An 18,235-nucleotide genomic window follows, 5' to 3' on the forward strand; every position below is an offset into this window, starting at 1 on the left:
CTCTAGTGAGCACCGGGAATCTGACTGAGAGACGTATAGACACCACAGAGTGACAGTTCTTGACATCTGCCAGTGGGTGTGATACGACGTTGCTTGCAGGGAATGAAAATCGCGTCGTTATGTGGCGCCTTTTGTGTGAAGGAAAAATCAGCCTATATACCACCAATAGAAAGTGTCGGTTCAACACATATCATGTGGGTTTTAAGAGGCTATATACTGATTGAAATACTAACAAATTTAGTATAAAATGTGTCTTCCAGTACACATATCCTACCCAACTTTCAATACCTTTCCCTACAATATGGCAGTCAAAGACAAAGAAAACCTTGCCTCCGCCTACGTTCTCAGTTTTCTCGCTGACCATGATCGCGAGGAAGCCGAAAAATTCTTTGAGAAAGAGGACCTGGATCTTCTTGCCCCAGATCTCCCCGCCATAATAAATTTGGATGCAGCTTCTAAGTCGCTACGTGTCTCTGTGACTCTCCCTGGCGGCGCTACAAACAACTCAGTCTGGACGTTTGAGCTTCCTGGCAGTCAGTAGGCCTATAATGCAGACCCTTGTTGCTCTTAACTGGAGTCGAACTTCACAGCAATCTTTCAGAATCTCACAAACGTCCAAGGGACCCTCTACACCAGAATAGATGCTCGCCAACTCCTAGGAGAGAATGAATTTTGGATTCAACAATACCCAAGTGGCGTCCCTGGACAGATTGGTCGCACGGTCATTGAGTTCTATAACACGAAAATCATTACTGCAATTGTGAGTACACGAAACTGAATACCTACTCGATCAATTGCTGCTACTTACTGTACATTGTCAACTCCCTGGAAATGTCTATCGCAAAATTAGTTCAAATGTACGTTTTTTGAACAAGTTATTTCTAAAACCCTTTCTTACCAAAGGAACATAGCGTCCAACGACAACTTCGGCGCTTCTGGAAGCGGCGTCTGGACTGGTCTTGGACCACGCACGTAAATGCACGTTATGATCCTGAGCCATGACGGCTTGAACTGTCTGCAAGTGGCTCAGCCACACCCAATTCTATTGAAGTCATATGGTTTTGTAATATAAAAGGTAAAAAGCCAGAATTTGTATCTGAAGTTTGAATACGATTCGAAGCACCAGTTCTTCTCGAATACTTGAAATGAGAAGATTTATTTATTTTATTCATGTGAAGTATTCCGGTGCAACTCCAGTAAAATAACAGTAACATAAACCAGCCTCTGACAAACTTACTGCTGCTTGGTCTAGGAGAAGAACCCTTTGAATCCCATGATTTGTTAATCAGGGTGCAAACATATTATTGTTCAATCATGTATTAGGTGATAGAAATAGAAGGGGAAAACGAGGGTACTAATGCTAAACCAAACCAATAAAAAATGCATACATCGGGAACAAAAACGGTGTCCTCGTTGGTACAATGAACTAATTGCAGAATTTGTTTAGGGATGTGAGTTGCAGGCTTCAATTTGGAATCGACAGACGCCGTTATGAACATTCTAGATGTCAAAATGTATAATGATGAAACCACATGCCATTGGTCACTGGTTTATCTTTAATGATGATTCTAAATGTATACCATTGCTGGGACTTCATAGATATTGGAAATAGCCACATGATGATCCTCTATGATTTCTGCTGCGCTATTGCTAGTGAACTTCATTGGATGAGTAAATTTCAAGATACATGAAGTGAGAGAAAAGGTTCAGAAAAGTTAACCCTGATGGTAGTGCGATATAAGGGTTCAACATTCAACATTCAATCTTCATCCAAATACAAAACTCCATTGAGGACTGGATATCTTAGGGCTGACATATTCGGTACCTTACTGAGCAAAACATGGGAACCGAAGGCTACCACATTTGACTTCTGTTTATGAAAGCGTTCGGCTCCAGTATTAGTACGTATTCAAGAGCGGTGCTTCTGATTAGAGTCTGTACAATGCACCAACGTTTCGGAGTCCGCAGTACTAACGACTATCTTAAGGACTTCTTGGAAGTTAGTCCTGATAAAGTTGTGGAGTTGTACTATACATATGTGTATGGCTGTCCGTTTGCACATTTAATACCAATGTATAAACTTCTTTCCCCATACATATAAATCACAATTTTGCTTGAACCCAACTACACACCTTGGTGTCCCGGTTATAGAGAGATAATTTCCGAGCATAGAAGAAATTATCCCAGTCATTGTTTTTGCATGCCCTTCAATTGGAATAGGAGCTGCACAGATATGGGTGTGATCCCCATACATATAAAATTTGGTACCATAGTCTGTGACCCTCTCCGCATGTACCTCAATTTTTGTCCGAAGATATGGAGTTATCCAGATGAATATTACGCATGCCGTCCTTGCCGTAGAGGCGTGGGAACTCTATTTTTCGCCCCGCTTGCAGTGGATTGCTACTTGTGAAGACAGTAGGAGGGTCATTACAAGATTATACAATTCACTAGGAGCATAAATTCATACATTAAAATAACATTAGACTACATATAGGCTATTCCAATGCAATTTTCTGTCTTCAATCTCAACTTTAGGCCTTTTTAAGCCTTAGAACGGCGACTGGGAGTGGTCAAAGCACTCATATCAGATTATGAAGACAAGCTATTTATAAAATCAGCCTACACAGGAGGATATTGACTGCTTGGATAAATGTAAATCTCCTCAATGTTCAATCAGTGTGTCTCGACAGGCATACAGGCAATGAACTGCAATTTGTGTGCTCAGTTGCCGAGATTTGCCGATTCTCACGATGTCTAGGCACGCATGGCATAGGCAGAATGCCGAAAAATGACTGTATATCTTTGGGATGAAGAAAGGCAAGAACAATCATACGGGGAACCTTCAGATATAAGTAAGGGAGCAAAATATGTATAAATTGGGGTGTTTGCTCTATATAAGGGGTTGTGATTTGTATATGTGGGCACCAAAACTATATGTATGGTACTCAAAGTTGTATCTGAGGGTGCAACCTATGAATGTATGGATACTGGATTTATATGTTTGGAAACCTTCTCTCTATATCCGGGACACCAGAGTGTGTATATGGAATTATGTAGAATTGAAACTTCTATGTGTGGGACAAAAAGTTTATTGATTGGTATTAAATGTGCAAACGGACAGCCATAAGCCATAAGCCACGAGCTTGACGATGCCCACAAGATCTTCGGCGCTGACGAGGTGAAAAACAACTCCCTCTCCTCCCCTGGCACCATCAACTTGACGGCAAAGAATAAAAGTTTCGATATCAAAGTAACCTTGACAGAGTCTGCAACGGTTACTATCAAGAAGGAAAATGCTTCTACATGGACAGGAACAAAGGGCGACCGTCAGTATGATTATAATACGCTCCCCTGCGACAGTAAGACTAAATTTGAAGATCTAGCGGATTTTCAAGATCTGAACAATGTCTCTGGGACGCTTTTCACGGCAACTCACACTCCTGATCTCTCTGGGACGAACATTTTCTGGATCCAGCAGTACCCAGCGCGCAAAGGGGAAACAGTCGGTCGAACCGTCGTCGAATTCTATACTGACAAGGTCATCACCGGTGTTGTAAGTGTATCTATGCATCTAGAAATACACGTACTCATATCGGGGTATCTTGTCTGTATCAAAAAATAGTTCAAAAGTGAGTACCTGGTGTCCTAATTGGTTTCTTCCGCCTTATTAAGTATACTCAGCGGATAACGACAACATCGGTGCTTGGGGAGACGGCCAATGGAAAGATATAAATGCCTAATAACGTGTTGTCCCACCATAATTTCTCCCACTATAGCCATTTCGAAGTGTTTGTAAAGGATTGATATGATGCAAACTAGAAAAGCGAAAAAAGCGATCAAAATGAATGATGCAGTGTACTATTTCGAATACGATGAAATAAACAGTTGATTGAATGTGGTGCTATCACTTTCGTTTTCCATCTTCAAAGACCGTATATGTTGGTGTTTGCTGGAGCCGCAACCTCCCACTGTAGCGTCAAGCCGATCTTTGCCAGCGGAGGGACTGAACAAACCCAGCAGAATCTACCTTCCTTGCCCAACGATTCGATGTCCACACTCTCCCCACCTTGCTCCACCTCATCTGCACCATCCCACATCGCGACAACGCCCGAGGCCACCTTAATGGGGGACGGTAGCTTAAGTTCACCTTTGCTGGTAGCACTTGCAGAGGTACCGTCAGCGACAGGTACAACTAAAGCAGGTTGCACCAGCTTGACAGTGATCACCGAGTCTTCGGAAATGGGGACTTGGTCGATGACTTTAATGTTAAGGTTCCCAGACCCGATACCCGATGCGCTCGCCTTCGTGTTGTGTACAGTGATACGTTGTGTGAAGGTATGGTTCGACGATTTGGTGTAGAACCCTGATTGTGAAACCTTTTTCGTCCGTGGGTGGTACGTAACGCGAATCGATGGGTCGAGGCTAAAATTTCATTTATGCTAAGAAAGGGTGCCCATGACAAAAAAAAATTATGCCAACTTACCCTAGAGGGCATTCAAATTTCTCTTCTGGGCTGACGAGAGGGACATCTGATTTCGATATGAAGCTCCCATCAACATACACGCTTGCACTACCTGCCAGCAGTGTGTACTCCGAGGCGTTCTTAATCTTTGCCTGTATAAAGATATGTTACATTATCACATACATGTGTAATAATAATACAACCGACCTTTAGATGAACGCGATTATCTTTCTTGGGAACGCACACCCAACTCATATCCGCATCGAGCGCCAACTTGACAATGGTAACATTGTGTCCAACGTCATCGCTAGGAATTGTGATTAATCCAGGAACACCAAAAGTAGCGCTCACGCCTCCTTTTGAGGAGACTTGTAATCCGCGGTGTTCAATCTCCGGCACAGGCGCCTCACTATACATACTCATCTGGTCCGTTGGGGCAGCGCTACCTACAGCCATAGACCGCATCACCATAGGCCTAGGTGGAGGGGGGGCGTCAAGGAATCCACCACCACCACGCATAGCAAACGATTTTGATTTCTTCGCATAAAACCTTTGCACGGATAAAGTCCACGGTTCAAGAGTGGGAACATCAACACCAAAGGTCGGTGAAGCTGTCTCGAGGGTAAGCGGCACGTCCACCCAATCTTCCCCGGTATTCTGCACAATGGAAGCTTTATAAATGAGTGTGATAGGTTTCTCCTTTGTTTGCATATCGACCCGAATATCATAGGCAGCATTCCAACTCGCGCGGTGGACAGCTAATGTTACTGGCATGAGCGATACTGCTCTCTTCACGTCACAAAAAAAACACATGCGCACCGTATATGAGTGCAATCTTGATTTCTCCTTCAAAATCCGCGAACACGCCTATTGTGGCCTTGAGGTTCAGTTTGTCGTTTCCCGTGGGCCCCGCCAGTCTTTGACGTTCTTTCTTCAGCTCCTCATCAATCTTCTTCAACTCATCCTCGAGCTCGGTTACACGATCATCCAATTCCCCTGCGGTCGCGTCATACTGCTGGACAACATTTCGGAGATTCGACACGTCTAAATCCTCGACGCGCACGGACGAAATATATGTTTCGACAGATGACAGTGATTTGAGAGCTCGGGCAAGGGCTTTTTGGGTCTTTTTTTCCTTGGACAACAGGTCTGTGAGGAGTGGGGAGGTTGTCGGGGTTGGGGGAGGTTTAATAGTGGAAATTGAGACGTCATGTATGGTAGCAGCCCCACGTCCTTCCACTCTGTCAGTGAGCAATGATTGGATCAGTAACCCTGTTGTGTCATGAGCTTTCAAATTTGTACCTCAGCGAGTCCTGGTCCAAGACGCTTGGAAGACCAACAATGTTAAGCTGGTTATGGCCGGTCTTCACATTGAACTTGAAAAGACGCGTAATTTCAGCACGGCCTGCATACACGCTAACGCTGATAATCTTGCTGTCTTCAACGGATACAAGGTCTACAGTATTGATGGGCTGAAACGGTGGGGGGTTTGTCTCTGCGTCTGCGGATGTCGAGGGGGTAGAAGGCATTTCAGTCCCGGTTGTAAGAAGGAGAAGGTCAAGTTGTTTACGTGCCTGGTATGCTTGCCCTTTTATCACCATTGTCATGTTATGCAGGGAGCCGCAATGAACCTGAATCATTCCGATTATTAAAGGCTGTGCACTACGTATGTGTCATATGTGAGTCCAACTTTGTCACTCTTAACTGTATGGTTCATGACTTGAGATGAGCACTTGTAGAAACCGCGTTCAGCAACTATGTGTTGACAACGCGTCGCGCAACTGAGCGCTCCGGTATTCGAGGGTAATGTCGGGTTGATATTTGTGATGCCGCTCCTTTTCTCCCGGCAGCATTCAGCCGTCTGATGGAACCGATGCCGCGCCTGCCGGCGTCTATTTCGCGCTGATGGGGCGGCATCCTAGGGCTTGGCTGAAGGCTTACTTTGTTACTAGGCAAAGCCAGTGCTGGAAAAGTGTGTTATAGTATATATAATGACATGATTGGCCTATGGATCTTGTAAAACATGGGGCGCTCAGCCGCTATCATGTTCAAGTTGGGAAAAGGGTCAAGCAAATTTGTCATTGAAAGCACATTGAGCCAACATATTGAACATATTATTAACAAAATTAGCAGCTTGAACTAGGTGCTTGAGAGACTCTCGTCACGCATAATTTGAGTGAACATCTGTGCAGCAGCCTCTCCGTAATCCAAATTACCGTACTGTGGTATTAAATAAATAAAAATGATAATTTGATACCTTCAATAAAGAAACGAACCTTATAGGCGGGTACTTCGTGCCCCGCTCCAAAGATCCGCACATAGGAGAATCTCCCAGCATTCTTGTATATACCTGTCTCCTCTCCACGAACGGAAAAGGTTTTGAATTTTTGTGTCTTGTAAATCGGGGACCAAATTGTCTTCAGGTCGTCAACCTTGGCAATTCTGTATTTCAGTATCCTGTCAAGGGAAAATAGCAATGATGCTCACCATGGCTTCTACGCCGTTAAAATTCAAGATATAGTCCTTTTAGTAGACGCTCGTCATGTATCATTCTTTGTATTGAAGAGTAATAACTCACTGCGTCTCCGTCATATATAATTGTCCTGACCTGCACAAAATCAAATGAGCAACGTCTGGTCCTAATCCTAATATGATAACATACCCCAGAGTTAATGACAAACTCGAGATCGGGACTAGAGTTCCGCATCCAGTCACCTATTAAGTCCATTAATTTGCATCGCTTATACAAGCCTCGCGACCATACCAGTTGCAGCAAAGTTGGTGTAGACAAATTCACTGTTCTGAATCCAAGGTACTAGGCCGCCAATAGTTGGTGCTATGTCATTGATATACTCTTCGAGCGGGGGTGGGTACGAATCAGGCCACAAAGATGGGATATAGTAGGGCTGAGAAAGGAGATGCTTTAGATGGCGTCGCTTGCAGGATTAAAGAAAACATTACATCAAACACGCCTACTAATGGATACAGGATATTGTCGTTGCAAACATCTTGGGCTGCAGAGCATATTGTGTTGGTTCCGTTGGGTCCATTGCATGCGATCAACTGTAAATGATATCAGCCACTGTACATACCTGACCACAGCAGCGACTTCGTACCATATCTCGGCAGCCAGTCCCAGGTTCATTCCACGAATCATTAGCAGCAGCCAGCACCGACTCGTCAACTAGTGGGTAGTGGTATGGGTTGAATGCTGAGTATTGAAGATAGCCAGGATATTGAACCAGCGGGTTCTTGATTGATGATGCAAAAATTAATCGTCCTGACACAAAGTATGTGACGTCAAAAAACGCGTACCGTAATTCCATCCCCGATTCCGAGCACTTGTAAATTTAATATCGTCCCCGAAGCCTTGCCAGCCAGGATTTTTTCATTCTGCTTGAGGAAGTGACTGACGTTTGGCCAATCAGACGGTTATAGGGGGCATTGCAAAGAAGGAATTAACGTACGCCGCAAATACGGGAGCATAGTGTCCTCCATAGCTACCGAATAAAATCAATAAATCTCAAAACAGATAAATTTCAGTGAAAAGCTTACGACTCCGCCCACAAGGCGAGTTTATTCGTTTTTAAATGGGAAAACCTCTTATCTGTCAAGAAGATTTGCAAGAAAGACCAAACATCAGCAGCTGCTTCTTGTGAGGTGCCAACAGTAGCATCCCCGTATGAAAACCCAGTTCCGATCGGTTGGTCGATATATAGAACATTGGCTTCGTTGTTCCAGGAAAAGGGATTATGGGCTACGGAAAGGCTGTCATTTGTGATCCGACATGGGCCATGTTCTTGGAAAAGACCGATCATACTGGAGGAACCGGGCTATTTATGCTCTTTGCTTACGAGGAATGAACAAAGCTAAATTTAAACCACTCACTCCTCCGTTGAACCAAAGTGCGAGGGGCGCATTTTTCGGATTCTTTCGAGATTCAAAAAACCAGAACCTAAAGCCTTTCCTTACAGTGACGGAAAATATACGATGCAGATGTACTACATACCATATGCTATCTGATGCCGATATGTCACCGTATCCGGATGCCTGATAGACGCCGGGGGTAGTTTCTGCAGATGAACGTCCTGATTTTGCAGTAGGTAAGATGTCAAAAATCACTCACCACATATTCCAGAGTTCTCAACGACCCGTAGCTTTCCAGGTGTTGTTACATTAGATATAACTGGAGTACCAGAGGCGATGAACTCTTTAGGTCTCTGTGCAGCAGAGATACCTCGCTGAAAATCCCCAAATCCGGGAATTTGACCACCAAATGCACTGCCTATTGACAATAACGCACTAAGAGACGTAAATGCGATATTATGCATTGAAAGCACGAGGGCGTACTTCACATATTTACAAGGCTTTTATGCTTATATCTGAAGTGCTATTTTTATCTTAATTCATCTCTGACTCATAGCTACGTAAAGCAACGATACGCGAAAGGTTACAGTGTCGCAGCATGTAGAAACCATGTGGTATTCCAACAGGGAAGGCGGTAAGTGGGATTTATTTGACAGTTCTACCTAAACAAAATCCGAACTTTGTTCTTTGGATTCCGGCCTGCCTCACACTGGTTCAGGAGCAACACCTTCCTACAAACTTGAAATGATGTTGCAAAACGGATGTTAGATGAAAAAGTTTGAGATCACCTGGTTTGTGCTGCTGCATAAGTAGTTCTATTTATTATTTTAAACTGATTAAGCGGTACTTGATCTCAACAACCGCGACATCAGTCAAAATCTAAGTGTTACTCAGTAATCACAGGTGATCATGTACACATCATAAATAATAACTTGTACTTGCACAAAATCTGATGATTCTAAGGCATCCATAATAACGTAAGATTGAGTTCTGTTCCGAGTATGGAAGATGGAGGACGAATTTAGTTGTTTAGATGTTTCAGCAGTTTCAGCAGAGGGGGGACCCAGAAAGCATCCATATACGGAAGAAAATTTTTTAAAAATGGTAGAAGTGTAGCGGACCAAGGGTGCAAGGCATACAAGTTATTTACTTTACTACAGCTCAGGACTTCACTCAGGAGGTAAACGAAATTTTCTCAGACCAGCATATCCATGCGGACAGAAACGTCATAGACAAGAGATATCGATGTCCATAGTCGAGGAGAGGCCCAAGCAATTTGTCGCCATTCTTTACAGACAGCTCCCAACACAAACACCAACGGCGTACAAATCTCCGCTCTTTTCATCTGCTTTCGTTCTTCCAAAGTGCACCATCCTTTCGCGAGTGCCAACTCAAAGATTTGAGATGATAGTTCTAGTGGCAGACGACGGATGAATGGTTCATGGGAGCTGTTTATTTCAGCGTGGAGAAGAGCTCGCCGTTCCTGCAATACGTCAAGTTCCTCCTTAACCGGTGGTCCATGACCTACATCGTGGTAAGAGATGGTTATGCAATATCATTGAGTTCGTAACTTACGGTTTATAATAGTCGCCAAATTTCTACTTCTAGTATTAAAAGACTACCTAGCGGTGGAGAATGATGCAGATGCATATGGGGGATACTGGTGGCACACAACAAAAAGATTTCAATGGGGAGCTCAGAACTGGTATCTAAGGTTAGGGTTTACGCTTACATTTTTCGTTTTCAAGATGAACATTTCGAGTCACAGTAATATGCATGCCTCTGACCAGTTCAGTTAGAGAACCGTCATGAATGGATTAAACAGCCCCGCATGATGCCTTTTTGAAAATTCAAGAATATCAAAGTCTCCCCGTTCCCCGATATTTCTCAGGCGTAGCGAAATGCCTGCTTTGGATATCTCCTCAAAACGCTGCGTTTCTAATTCGGAAATGAATGAATCGTGATCCGGTAGGTCATCTTGATCATTGTAGTGTTCCACTGATAGCGAGAGTGATGTGCGCCTAAAGCATGCTTTGGAGTCGATATCAGATATCGGTTTGAAGATATCTGCACAAAGGCCCCACAAGAATTTGGCTTCCTGTTGGGCAGGTTGGGGAGGAGTCGTGACAATCATGAGGCGAGTGAGTTTAGGCAAGAAGATCTCTGCACCTTCAATTTTAACATAGTCTGCGGAAGCATTGGATTTTGTAGCAGCAAGATGGCGTAAAAGGGAGAAAATTTCCTGCATAGATTGCGACTCCCGCTCTATATTTAGTTCCACTTCTTCCAGCAGAACTGAATGTTGGAGGAAAAGTAGAAGTCCACCGTCATTTGCGAAACGGCAGTCTAAGCATAAAGAAGTCAAAGACCAAGTTTTGGAATGTAATGCGACATCAATGAGAGAAGTGAAATCAAAGATATCATAGTAATGCTCAAACCGGAGATGCTGCAATGTAGGGAGGAAGAGCTTGGAAAATAGTGGGCTGTTACCGTTTGAATCCATGCAGTCAATTTTCAATGAATTCAACTTCTCGTGGGCGAAACGAGGGCAAGTTTCATCGTAAGAGTCTGGATCGAAATCGATGTCGGCAAGCTCGCAATTTTCGAGGCGAGGGGCGGATTTCAGAAGATCGAGGATGTCACCATGACTGAGTTGACTGAGTTGCACAATTACGAGATTTCTACGGTCTACCGCTTGCACAATGGATAAAGTTGAAGACAAAAGTCTGGGAGAAGGTTCTGTTCCATCAAGGCCAAAGAGAATAGCAGGGGCCATGTCGTCTTCAATAATTCTAAGCCTATCGAGTATACCTGCACGACCGTTGCCTGTGAGTATGGCAAGAATGGCCCCGGTTACCTGAATGTCTAGCCATTGCCAGCGGTGGGAATAACGGTTTATGAGGCTGGCGAACGGGATGAGAGACTGCGTCACAGCTCGTGCTGTTTCTCGAAAATCCGAGAGATTTTCCTGGAGGGCATAAATGCTGATTGACAGTGGAAGCTGGCCCGACCTCCTCAGCCATTTTTCAGCAATATTCAAGCGTATCGGGGTTAATAATTCTGTAGCCGTAACGTCATAGCGAAGATGCATAACCGTCCATAGTCGGGGAGAAGACCACGCGAGACGCCGCCATGTTTTACAGACTGCTCCCAAGACCAGTGGCCAGCCCTGCTCTTCCCTTTTCAACTGATGTTGCTGCTCTACAGTGTACCATTCCCTGGAGAGCGTCATTTCAAGTATGTTGGTGGAAATCTCGGGGGGAAGACGGTGGATAAAGGGCTCGTGGTTACTGTTGATATCTGTACGAAGTTCTGCAAGCTTTGAAATCAAACTGATATGATTTGCGTCGTCTTTGGTGAGGGGAATTTTCTCCGAGAGCTCGACCCAATATTTGCAGGGAGGGCAAGGTAATCCATGTGCCCTTTTACACCGGCTATACGCAGCAAGTTCGTTGGATTCAGCGACCTCCATAAGCGCTGAGACTCGAATTCAATAATCCTATAAATCGATGTATAACGACTGGTTGTTGGTTATTCACTGACAGTGACACTGCGACTCCGAGTAGTTGGGGTTGGAAAAGAGAAGAACGAGACACGTGGCCTGGATTGATTGAAGGTTTCGCGGTTACGTTCGAGAGCTGAAAATAGATTTTAGATATTTGAATACTAATTAGTATGCCGCACTCGCATCGCTGGAACACTTGTACATGTAGAGCTTCACTAGTCACTATTAGGGAGTATTTTAGTAGTATAGCATAAGTAAATTAGTTAGAGTAGTAAAATATTTTATTGGAGTCAAAAAATGAAACCCATCAGTGGTTAAGAATTACATCGCATTCAATTAATGACTGTACCGTTAAGTTATGTTATAGAATAAATCAAGGAGACTAATAGAGTGCTCCTTTGAGGCCGTTATGGAGGTGATATTATGAATAACTCAGTTTCCAAAACTTCCGTGAAGCACATGTTCGTCAAGGGTTTTCACCCTATCCGAGTTTATGCCAGCGCCCCTGACTGACTTTGTCATCATCCGGTTAGTAAAAGATTGAAGAAAATCGAATATCATACAACAAAATCTACAAAGGTCGAACACACTAGAACAAACTTTGCTTCCTTGAGAAATCTTAACAATAATCCGTGTTGCGCTCCTGGTTGTGGCAGAAGTTAGGTTGAAAATTTCAGGTCAAAAATATACACAGAAGGTTGTTTTAATATACTTGTCTGAATGTTGCTGAGGTTTTTGTTAAATGTTTTATTGTTTGACTCATTAAATGACGAGCGCTGAGCGGCAGGGAGCGGCAGTACATCGGATGTTCTAGCTTTATTTTCCTGGTAGTAAATGAATCTGTGGCGTTAGTGTGCTCCCAAAGTCCATATTATCACTAACTGTTGTCTACTGACACTATTCGGAGAGTCGAACGACGCCTAAATAATTTCTGGTGCTTCAGCACACTCCTGAGCTCCAAAAAGTGCGATAGAGTTACCCCAAACCCACGTATTCTTTCCGTGAACAAAGAACCCGGGCCGATAAACTGAAATATTGCACGAACATGAGGCCTTCTTCGGGTGGAACGGACAACAGGCGTGGCAATCTCTGGCAGTCTGTAGTATAATGAGTATGTAAGGTGGGAGATCGAGTAGTCAGTGCCAGGCCTCGAGGCCATTTCAAACCGAACATGTAGCAAATGTTTGAGGTCTCATTGATCTCGCGGAGCAATTGAAAGAGCACTATAGGCTCACTCCACTTGCTTGGCACCAGTTGACACTGGAGTTGACATTTCTAAATAACTTTCACTGCCTATCTGCCCATGGTCATAGAAAATTTTTGGGGGACGATTTTAGATTTTCTCTGACCTTTCGTGGCCGTTTCTTCGCAGACCGAGGAGAACATCATGCAGGCAGTTGAATGCGAGGAACAACGTGTAACCTCGAGGTTCGTCAAAAGATCAGCGCACCATATTCAACGGGGCCCATAAAGGAGGATCAAATACTCGATTAAGGGTCGCAGTTCGTCGTACTTTATGTTCGTGCTTCTGACATACCGGACGTCCATTGAATTGAGAATCAGGAGCTCCGTAGCTGGAGCCTTTTGTCAGGAGAAATGATCAACACCGAATGAGTCTGAATGAAGCAACCGACCTACGATATTTGGTTGTAAAGATCGGTACTTTTCGAAAACGGGGAAGACTCGATGTGTTACAACATGCGATCGCCGGATCGCCATCCATAAACTATATGGCAAAACGTGATTGGTTGCGCCGAAGACGTCAAGATCCTGATCATCGGGGAAACTCTGGTCGAGCACACCCTTAAATGTAGCTTAATTGCCCAAAATCAATGGAGCCCATGGTGGTAGGCCGATAATAGACCTGTTCATATTGGCAAGATACCTTATCACATAAAAATACGTCACTGCGGAGGGGTGCGATTCGTTTCAGATCACAAAAATGAACAGGCGTTGAAAACTCAGCGATATTGGTGCGAACTTGATACACCATCTTGGCCACTCTGACCCATGGCATCCTTCCATTGGCGCTAATGTCAGTACAAAAAGAAGAATGCCTGAAAACTTACCTGATACGGTTTGGATTATTATATCGAGATCTATGCAACACATGGATTCAGCCAAATTTAAGGTGAACCTTTTATCTTGGAGTAGCCACCATTTGAAATTTCAATTCTTAATTGGCGGAAAATATACACAAAAAACTCGACAAAACATGGAAAAGAGGAATAATGCAACGAACTGGGGGTTACTTCAACAGCTCTTCAACGACCCTGTCGTCCGTTATTTGTGCAATATTTGGCCCGCGGTAGTTTAGGCGCCTTAGAGCGTCGATCTGATAAATGTGGCGGTTATTAAGATAGTTCACGATAGTATAATCACAGAAGTCATACCACTTTGCTTCTTTCGAATCCAAGAGTTTCAAACCGGTCGACATGTGCTCTCTCAAGCCCTGCGATCGCAACTTCGTCTTGAACCCCCTTACCACCGACCCCTTTCCCTTTCTTTTCCTTCGGCCCTGGACCTCCAGCATAGATCTGAGTCCAGTATGTTGCAGTTTCTTCGAAGCTACTCTTGCTTGTCATATAATGTTTCGCCACTTCAGCATCTTGAGGATCATTGGGCTCAGGAGAGCACAGCAGACTTTGCAGAGAGATTAAAGTTGATTTGAGTGTCAAAACTGGCGACCAGGCATCCTTGAGGATATCAAGACAGATCGCGCCAGAAGCTGAGGATACATTGGGGTGATAGACCTTAGTGATGAATTTCATCTTCACAGGTTGGAACGGATACGAATCGGGGATGACAATATCCTGTGAAAATGGAACAAATAAAACATTTAGCACGACCATGGGCTAGATAGAGCCTAAAAGCCCTTGCTTACGACTTCAAAAAGACCACCTTCGTATGGAGTCCCTTCCGGTCCTGGAAAAGATCCCTTCAGGTGAAAAGGAGATTCGTCAAACAGTTCAATCTTGATCTGAGAAGTTTTGTCATTCTTGCAATCTTGGATGTCTGTTAGGTTTTGCTACTTTAATTTATACATGATTCATACCAGATATCTCTTTGTTTACTCTTCTGAGCCTAGCGTCCATGGCTTTGACAATAAAGGAGGTCGAGGTATATGTTACACGCAACGACAATGATAGTTGGGAGGAGATGAACAGTAGCAGCCTCTGGAAGGGCTCTGAATCGATTACGTAATGCTCTCAAGGCAACTCGGCTTGAGGCACATGATCCTGAGGATATTTAGGCGTCTCGCCAATCGGGGTACGTCCATCATCATCCAAGAAGAAATCCCACGTATCGGTTATGAACGGCTATCAACATTAAGTATAATAATAATCAAACGATAACAGAGATTCTTGAGTATCTAGTGCAAAAGAGAGTGCTGGCTTTCAAAATTTTGAGAAATAATGCATCGACCCATAGTGAATGCTTCTTGATTGATTAGTCTGAAGCAAAACAACGACGACTTCTCAGTAAGAAATTGATAGAGATAGAAGAAAATACCCACTTTACAACCAGCATCAAGGTAAATTTTTTCAAAAGCTATCGAGGTCCAAGGCTCAAACACACAACGTAACTTTAAATCAAGTATATCGAAACTGCTGTTCAACCTGCCATTTGAGTCTTAAAGTTAGCTTGAAGCATATAATGTACTACCTACGGTATTGCAATTACAGAAATTCGCCAAAGAGTCATATTCACTAATGGAAGCATATAGACAATCTCGCTTAACGAAGAGATCACTCTAGATGAGTAATAGCCCAATGTAACCTTCTCACGGGGAGCACGAGATTTAGAAAGAAGCAACAACAGAGAAAGGTGCGTCGCTGAGTGCGAAACAAAGCATAGATTCTACTGTCTTCTCGACCCTCACAACTGCTATTTAGGCTATGAACGAAGGTCGCGTTATAAAGGCTGTAAAACAACCGAATAATCGCCATTTCCTTTGTGCATAGCCTATAGCAGTGTGAGAGACTGAAACAGATTGAACCTGCTTTGGTATGAGGAAGAGAGGTTCAATTGCTTTGGTCTCCATTGCTATCGAAAACCGACGCATTTATACAATTTCTCAATTCCCTGGTAGCCCCATTTATCCTCGATGTAAAGTTCAGCCAAGGGACCGACAAACGCCCGTCTACCAAACTTCTGACCACGTTATTCCTAAACCAGTGGCAAAGCTTGAGATTTGGAATATCAATATAAAATGTCGAGTGGAATCATGCGCGGTGTCATTATTTACGCAAAGATACTAGTATCGTAAGGGCGAAGCTGCATTCTGAGTCGGCCGGAGCATGCGCATCTAGAGACGAAGGTCTTTTGGTATACTCGATATAGAGATTTCGAGAACTTTTTTGAAAGGTCCAGCACAAAGAAGAGGGCCCGGCGCCATTCGAGAAAATTATTACCCCCGCTTTGTTCGAAGGGATGCTGTCAAGTCACCGGACACAGGACTATATAAATCATCACAGCAACGTCTTCGCCGCAGTTAGGTTGCGAGTAAGCTGAACAGGTTTTTAATAACTGCACGGAACGCCAGTTGGGCAAAGTTTAATCTCTTTCTTTAATCAGAAAAAACGCTTTGCGGGATCGTCGCCCAGTGACTGAATGCGTTAAACTGAGGATCAATCAGAGAATAGAAAGGTGGATGTTAGGAAGATGTTCACTTCAGTAGTGCTGGCAATGAAAAAACAGCGCTGAGTGGCGTCTCATCTGGAAAACATGCGGTGTAAACGTGTGCAGTGAAACGGGAATGGTGAATTATTACTGAAGACTTGGTAAAGTGGACAAAAACCTCACGGTGGCGGACCCGGTGAACGGAAACGATGTATAATAGAATAAAGGGAAAGGTCAGGAAAAGAGCCATTTGTCGGACGAGTCAGGGCCCCGCCTCCGTGTCCTAATCTTCCCCACACATTGAAAACCGGTATATTATGTTGCATTTGAAGTAACCAGTACTCAGGAAAAGAAGAGAAGCCACAAAGAAGTGTACTCATAAAGGGGGAGTGTGTCAAATTCTATGGCCTTTCTGCGGTGACATTGAGCAGCCAGTTCTTTTTTTAACCAGCGCTTGAAAAAGTACATAACCATACTGTAAGGAATTAACACGTTACTTGGAATAATTTCAGATCTGAAATCCAACCAATAGCAAGGTGAAATAAAATTCTTGCTAATGAGTGGAAGCGTCCAACTCGGGCTTCATATTGTCGACCGCGGCCACCACAAGTGCCGAAACACGACCTTTAACTGGCTGAGAGAGCTCACGACCTGGATAATCCCGTAAGTCGATCCACATGCGAACGTACTCCACAGGTCCTTTGTAGAAGATCTTGCCAAACCGTCGAAGACCTCGTTTCTCATACCACAATGCACTCGATGTTCGTGCGTCGCACCACGCTATCGTGGCATCCAGCTCAGATCGGGCGATCGATAAGGCGTATGCGAGGAGTTGGGTCCCAAGTCCTTTGCCCTGATAACGCGGGGCACACGCGAATTTCCGGAAGCGCACCACGATTCGTGGGCGTTTGGAATCGATGGCGTCATCTGCCGAATGTCCATAAGTCATTCTCTGCTGCACCTGCTGTTGCTCCTGCTCGTGTGCAGACGGTGGCACGTCCGATGTAATGTTCTTATCGATCGGCAGTTCTTCGACGAAGAGCGAGATGACGGCAATAGGTTCGTCAGAGTGAGGTAACAGGGCGCCGAAGTGCTTCCCTGAGCTATCCTCGGGAAGACACACTTGCGACAAAGGCATGTCAGGCCACAACACCGAATGACGAAGCCCAAGTGTCTGTTCTACAGATATCTTGCCCATACGGACCGGTTGTTCTGGATGTTGATTTGGCTTTTGGTTCAGCCGGAAAATTTCGAATGAATACGTTGACGGTACCTTCAACGATAAAAACGGACATGTCCTTTAGACTGGTGCTGGACAAGCTTGCTTGCGCAATGTTGATTGGGAGGAATGCTTAATCTAGTGAATTATTTGCGGTTGTGTACGCAATCACTCGGATCGCCGCATTGTTCAGCGGAACGCCTACCGGCACGGTCGAGGCAAGCGAGGTATTTTGGTTGCTTCCTGGAGTGCCTTTTTCAATGATTCAAGTGGACCAGCTATTTCTTGTTAGCCAAGATAAGACAGTGGAGATACTACCGAGACCTACCGGTACCATATCGCATCTGCAGAGCAAAACATCCCAGACTGGGTTAAATGCGAACCGCAGAAACTTTGTCAGGACTCACCAATAGCTTCCTTACGCCTGGGTAGATAGATGCGATAGCATGCTGTATAACGTCCTTGATTTCAAATTCATGACGGGGAACTCACTCAGGTCTGCGTCGGAGAAGATAAAAGCTGACAGTGGCAATTGCCTATTTGTCAGAATAGATAT

The 18,235-nt window shown here is 44.2% G+C and overlaps 7 protein-coding genes across 7 annotated transcripts; 2 read left to right on the forward strand and 5 right to left on the reverse strand.

Annotated features, from left to right (window-relative positions):
• Positions 1 to 301: 301 nt before the first annotated feature.
• On the forward strand, positions 302 to 976 carry JR316_0006685 (uncharacterized protein; the record flags this gene model as incomplete). Its single annotated transcript, XM_047892431.1, has 4 exons — positions 302 to 533; positions 591 to 760; positions 851 to 857; positions 912 to 976. The coding sequence occupies 4 exons, from the start codon at positions 302 to 304 to the stop codon at positions 974 to 976; spliced, it is 474 nt and encodes a 157-aa protein (XP_047747713.1).
• A 1,815-nt stretch (positions 977 to 2,791) lies between these two features.
• On the forward strand, positions 2,792 to 3,735 carry JR316_0006686 (uncharacterized protein; the record flags this gene model as incomplete). Its single annotated transcript, XM_047892432.1, has 3 exons — positions 2,792 to 2,855; positions 3,132 to 3,556; positions 3,685 to 3,735. 3 exons carry the CDS (start codon positions 2,792 to 2,794, stop codon positions 3,733 to 3,735), a joined length of 540 nt encoding a protein of 179 aa, XP_047747714.1.
• A 191-nt stretch (positions 3,736 to 3,926) lies between these two features.
• Positions 3,927 to 5,994, reverse strand: JR316_0006687 (Protein F37C4.5; the record flags this gene model as incomplete). The annotated part of the gene is made up of 5 exons (XM_047892433.1): positions 3,927 to 4,425; positions 4,487 to 4,617; positions 4,673 to 5,223; positions 5,285 to 5,706; positions 5,768 to 5,994. 5 exons carry the CDS (start codon positions 5,992 to 5,994, stop codon positions 3,927 to 3,929), a joined length of 1,830 nt encoding a protein of 609 aa, XP_047747715.1.
• A 610-nt stretch (positions 5,995 to 6,604) lies between these two features.
• On the reverse strand, positions 6,605 to 8,796 carry JR316_0006688 (Carboxypeptidase S1; the record flags this gene model as incomplete). The annotated part of the gene is made up of 14 exons (XM_047892434.1): positions 6,605 to 6,685; positions 6,742 to 6,897; positions 6,953 to 6,988; positions 7,044 to 7,073; positions 7,128 to 7,180; positions 7,230 to 7,371; positions 7,427 to 7,528; positions 7,582 to 7,716; positions 7,781 to 7,874; positions 7,933 to 7,965; positions 8,021 to 8,298; positions 8,354 to 8,420; positions 8,475 to 8,538; positions 8,592 to 8,796. 14 exons carry the CDS (start codon positions 8,794 to 8,796, stop codon positions 6,605 to 6,607), a joined length of 1,476 nt encoding a protein of 491 aa, XP_047747716.1.
• Positions 8,797 to 10,127: 1,331 nt separating this feature from the next.
• JR316_0006689 (uncharacterized protein) lies at positions 10,128 to 11,804 on the reverse strand (the record flags this gene model as incomplete). The annotated part of the gene is made up of 1 exon (XM_047892435.1): positions 10,128 to 11,804. One exon carries the CDS (start codon positions 11,802 to 11,804, stop codon positions 10,128 to 10,130), a length of 1,677 nt encoding a protein of 558 aa, XP_047747717.1.
• Positions 11,805 to 14,085: 2,281 nt separating this feature from the next.
• On the reverse strand, positions 14,086 to 14,932 carry JR316_0006690 (Ubiquitin-conjugating enzyme E2 1; the record flags this gene model as incomplete). The annotated part of the gene is made up of 4 exons (XM_047892436.1): positions 14,086 to 14,172; positions 14,231 to 14,650; positions 14,722 to 14,843; positions 14,893 to 14,932. 4 exons carry the CDS (start codon positions 14,930 to 14,932, stop codon positions 14,086 to 14,088), a joined length of 669 nt encoding a protein of 222 aa, XP_047747718.1.
• Positions 14,933 to 17,013: 2,081 nt separating this feature from the next.
• On the reverse strand, positions 17,014 to 18,016 carry JR316_0006691 (uncharacterized protein; the record flags this gene model as incomplete). Its single annotated transcript, XM_047892437.1, has 2 exons — positions 17,014 to 17,733; positions 18,008 to 18,016. 2 exons carry the CDS (start codon positions 18,014 to 18,016, stop codon positions 17,014 to 17,016), a joined length of 729 nt encoding a protein of 242 aa, XP_047747719.1.
• Between the last annotated feature and the right edge of the window lie 219 nt (positions 18,017 to 18,235).

Source organism: Psilocybe cubensis, chromosome 6 (genome assembly GCF_017499595.1).
Source record: "Psilocybe cubensis strain MGC-MH-2018 chromosome 6, whole genome shotgun sequence".
Taxonomy (NCBI): domain Eukaryota; kingdom Fungi; phylum Basidiomycota; class Agaricomycetes; order Agaricales; family Agrocybaceae; genus Psilocybe; species Psilocybe cubensis.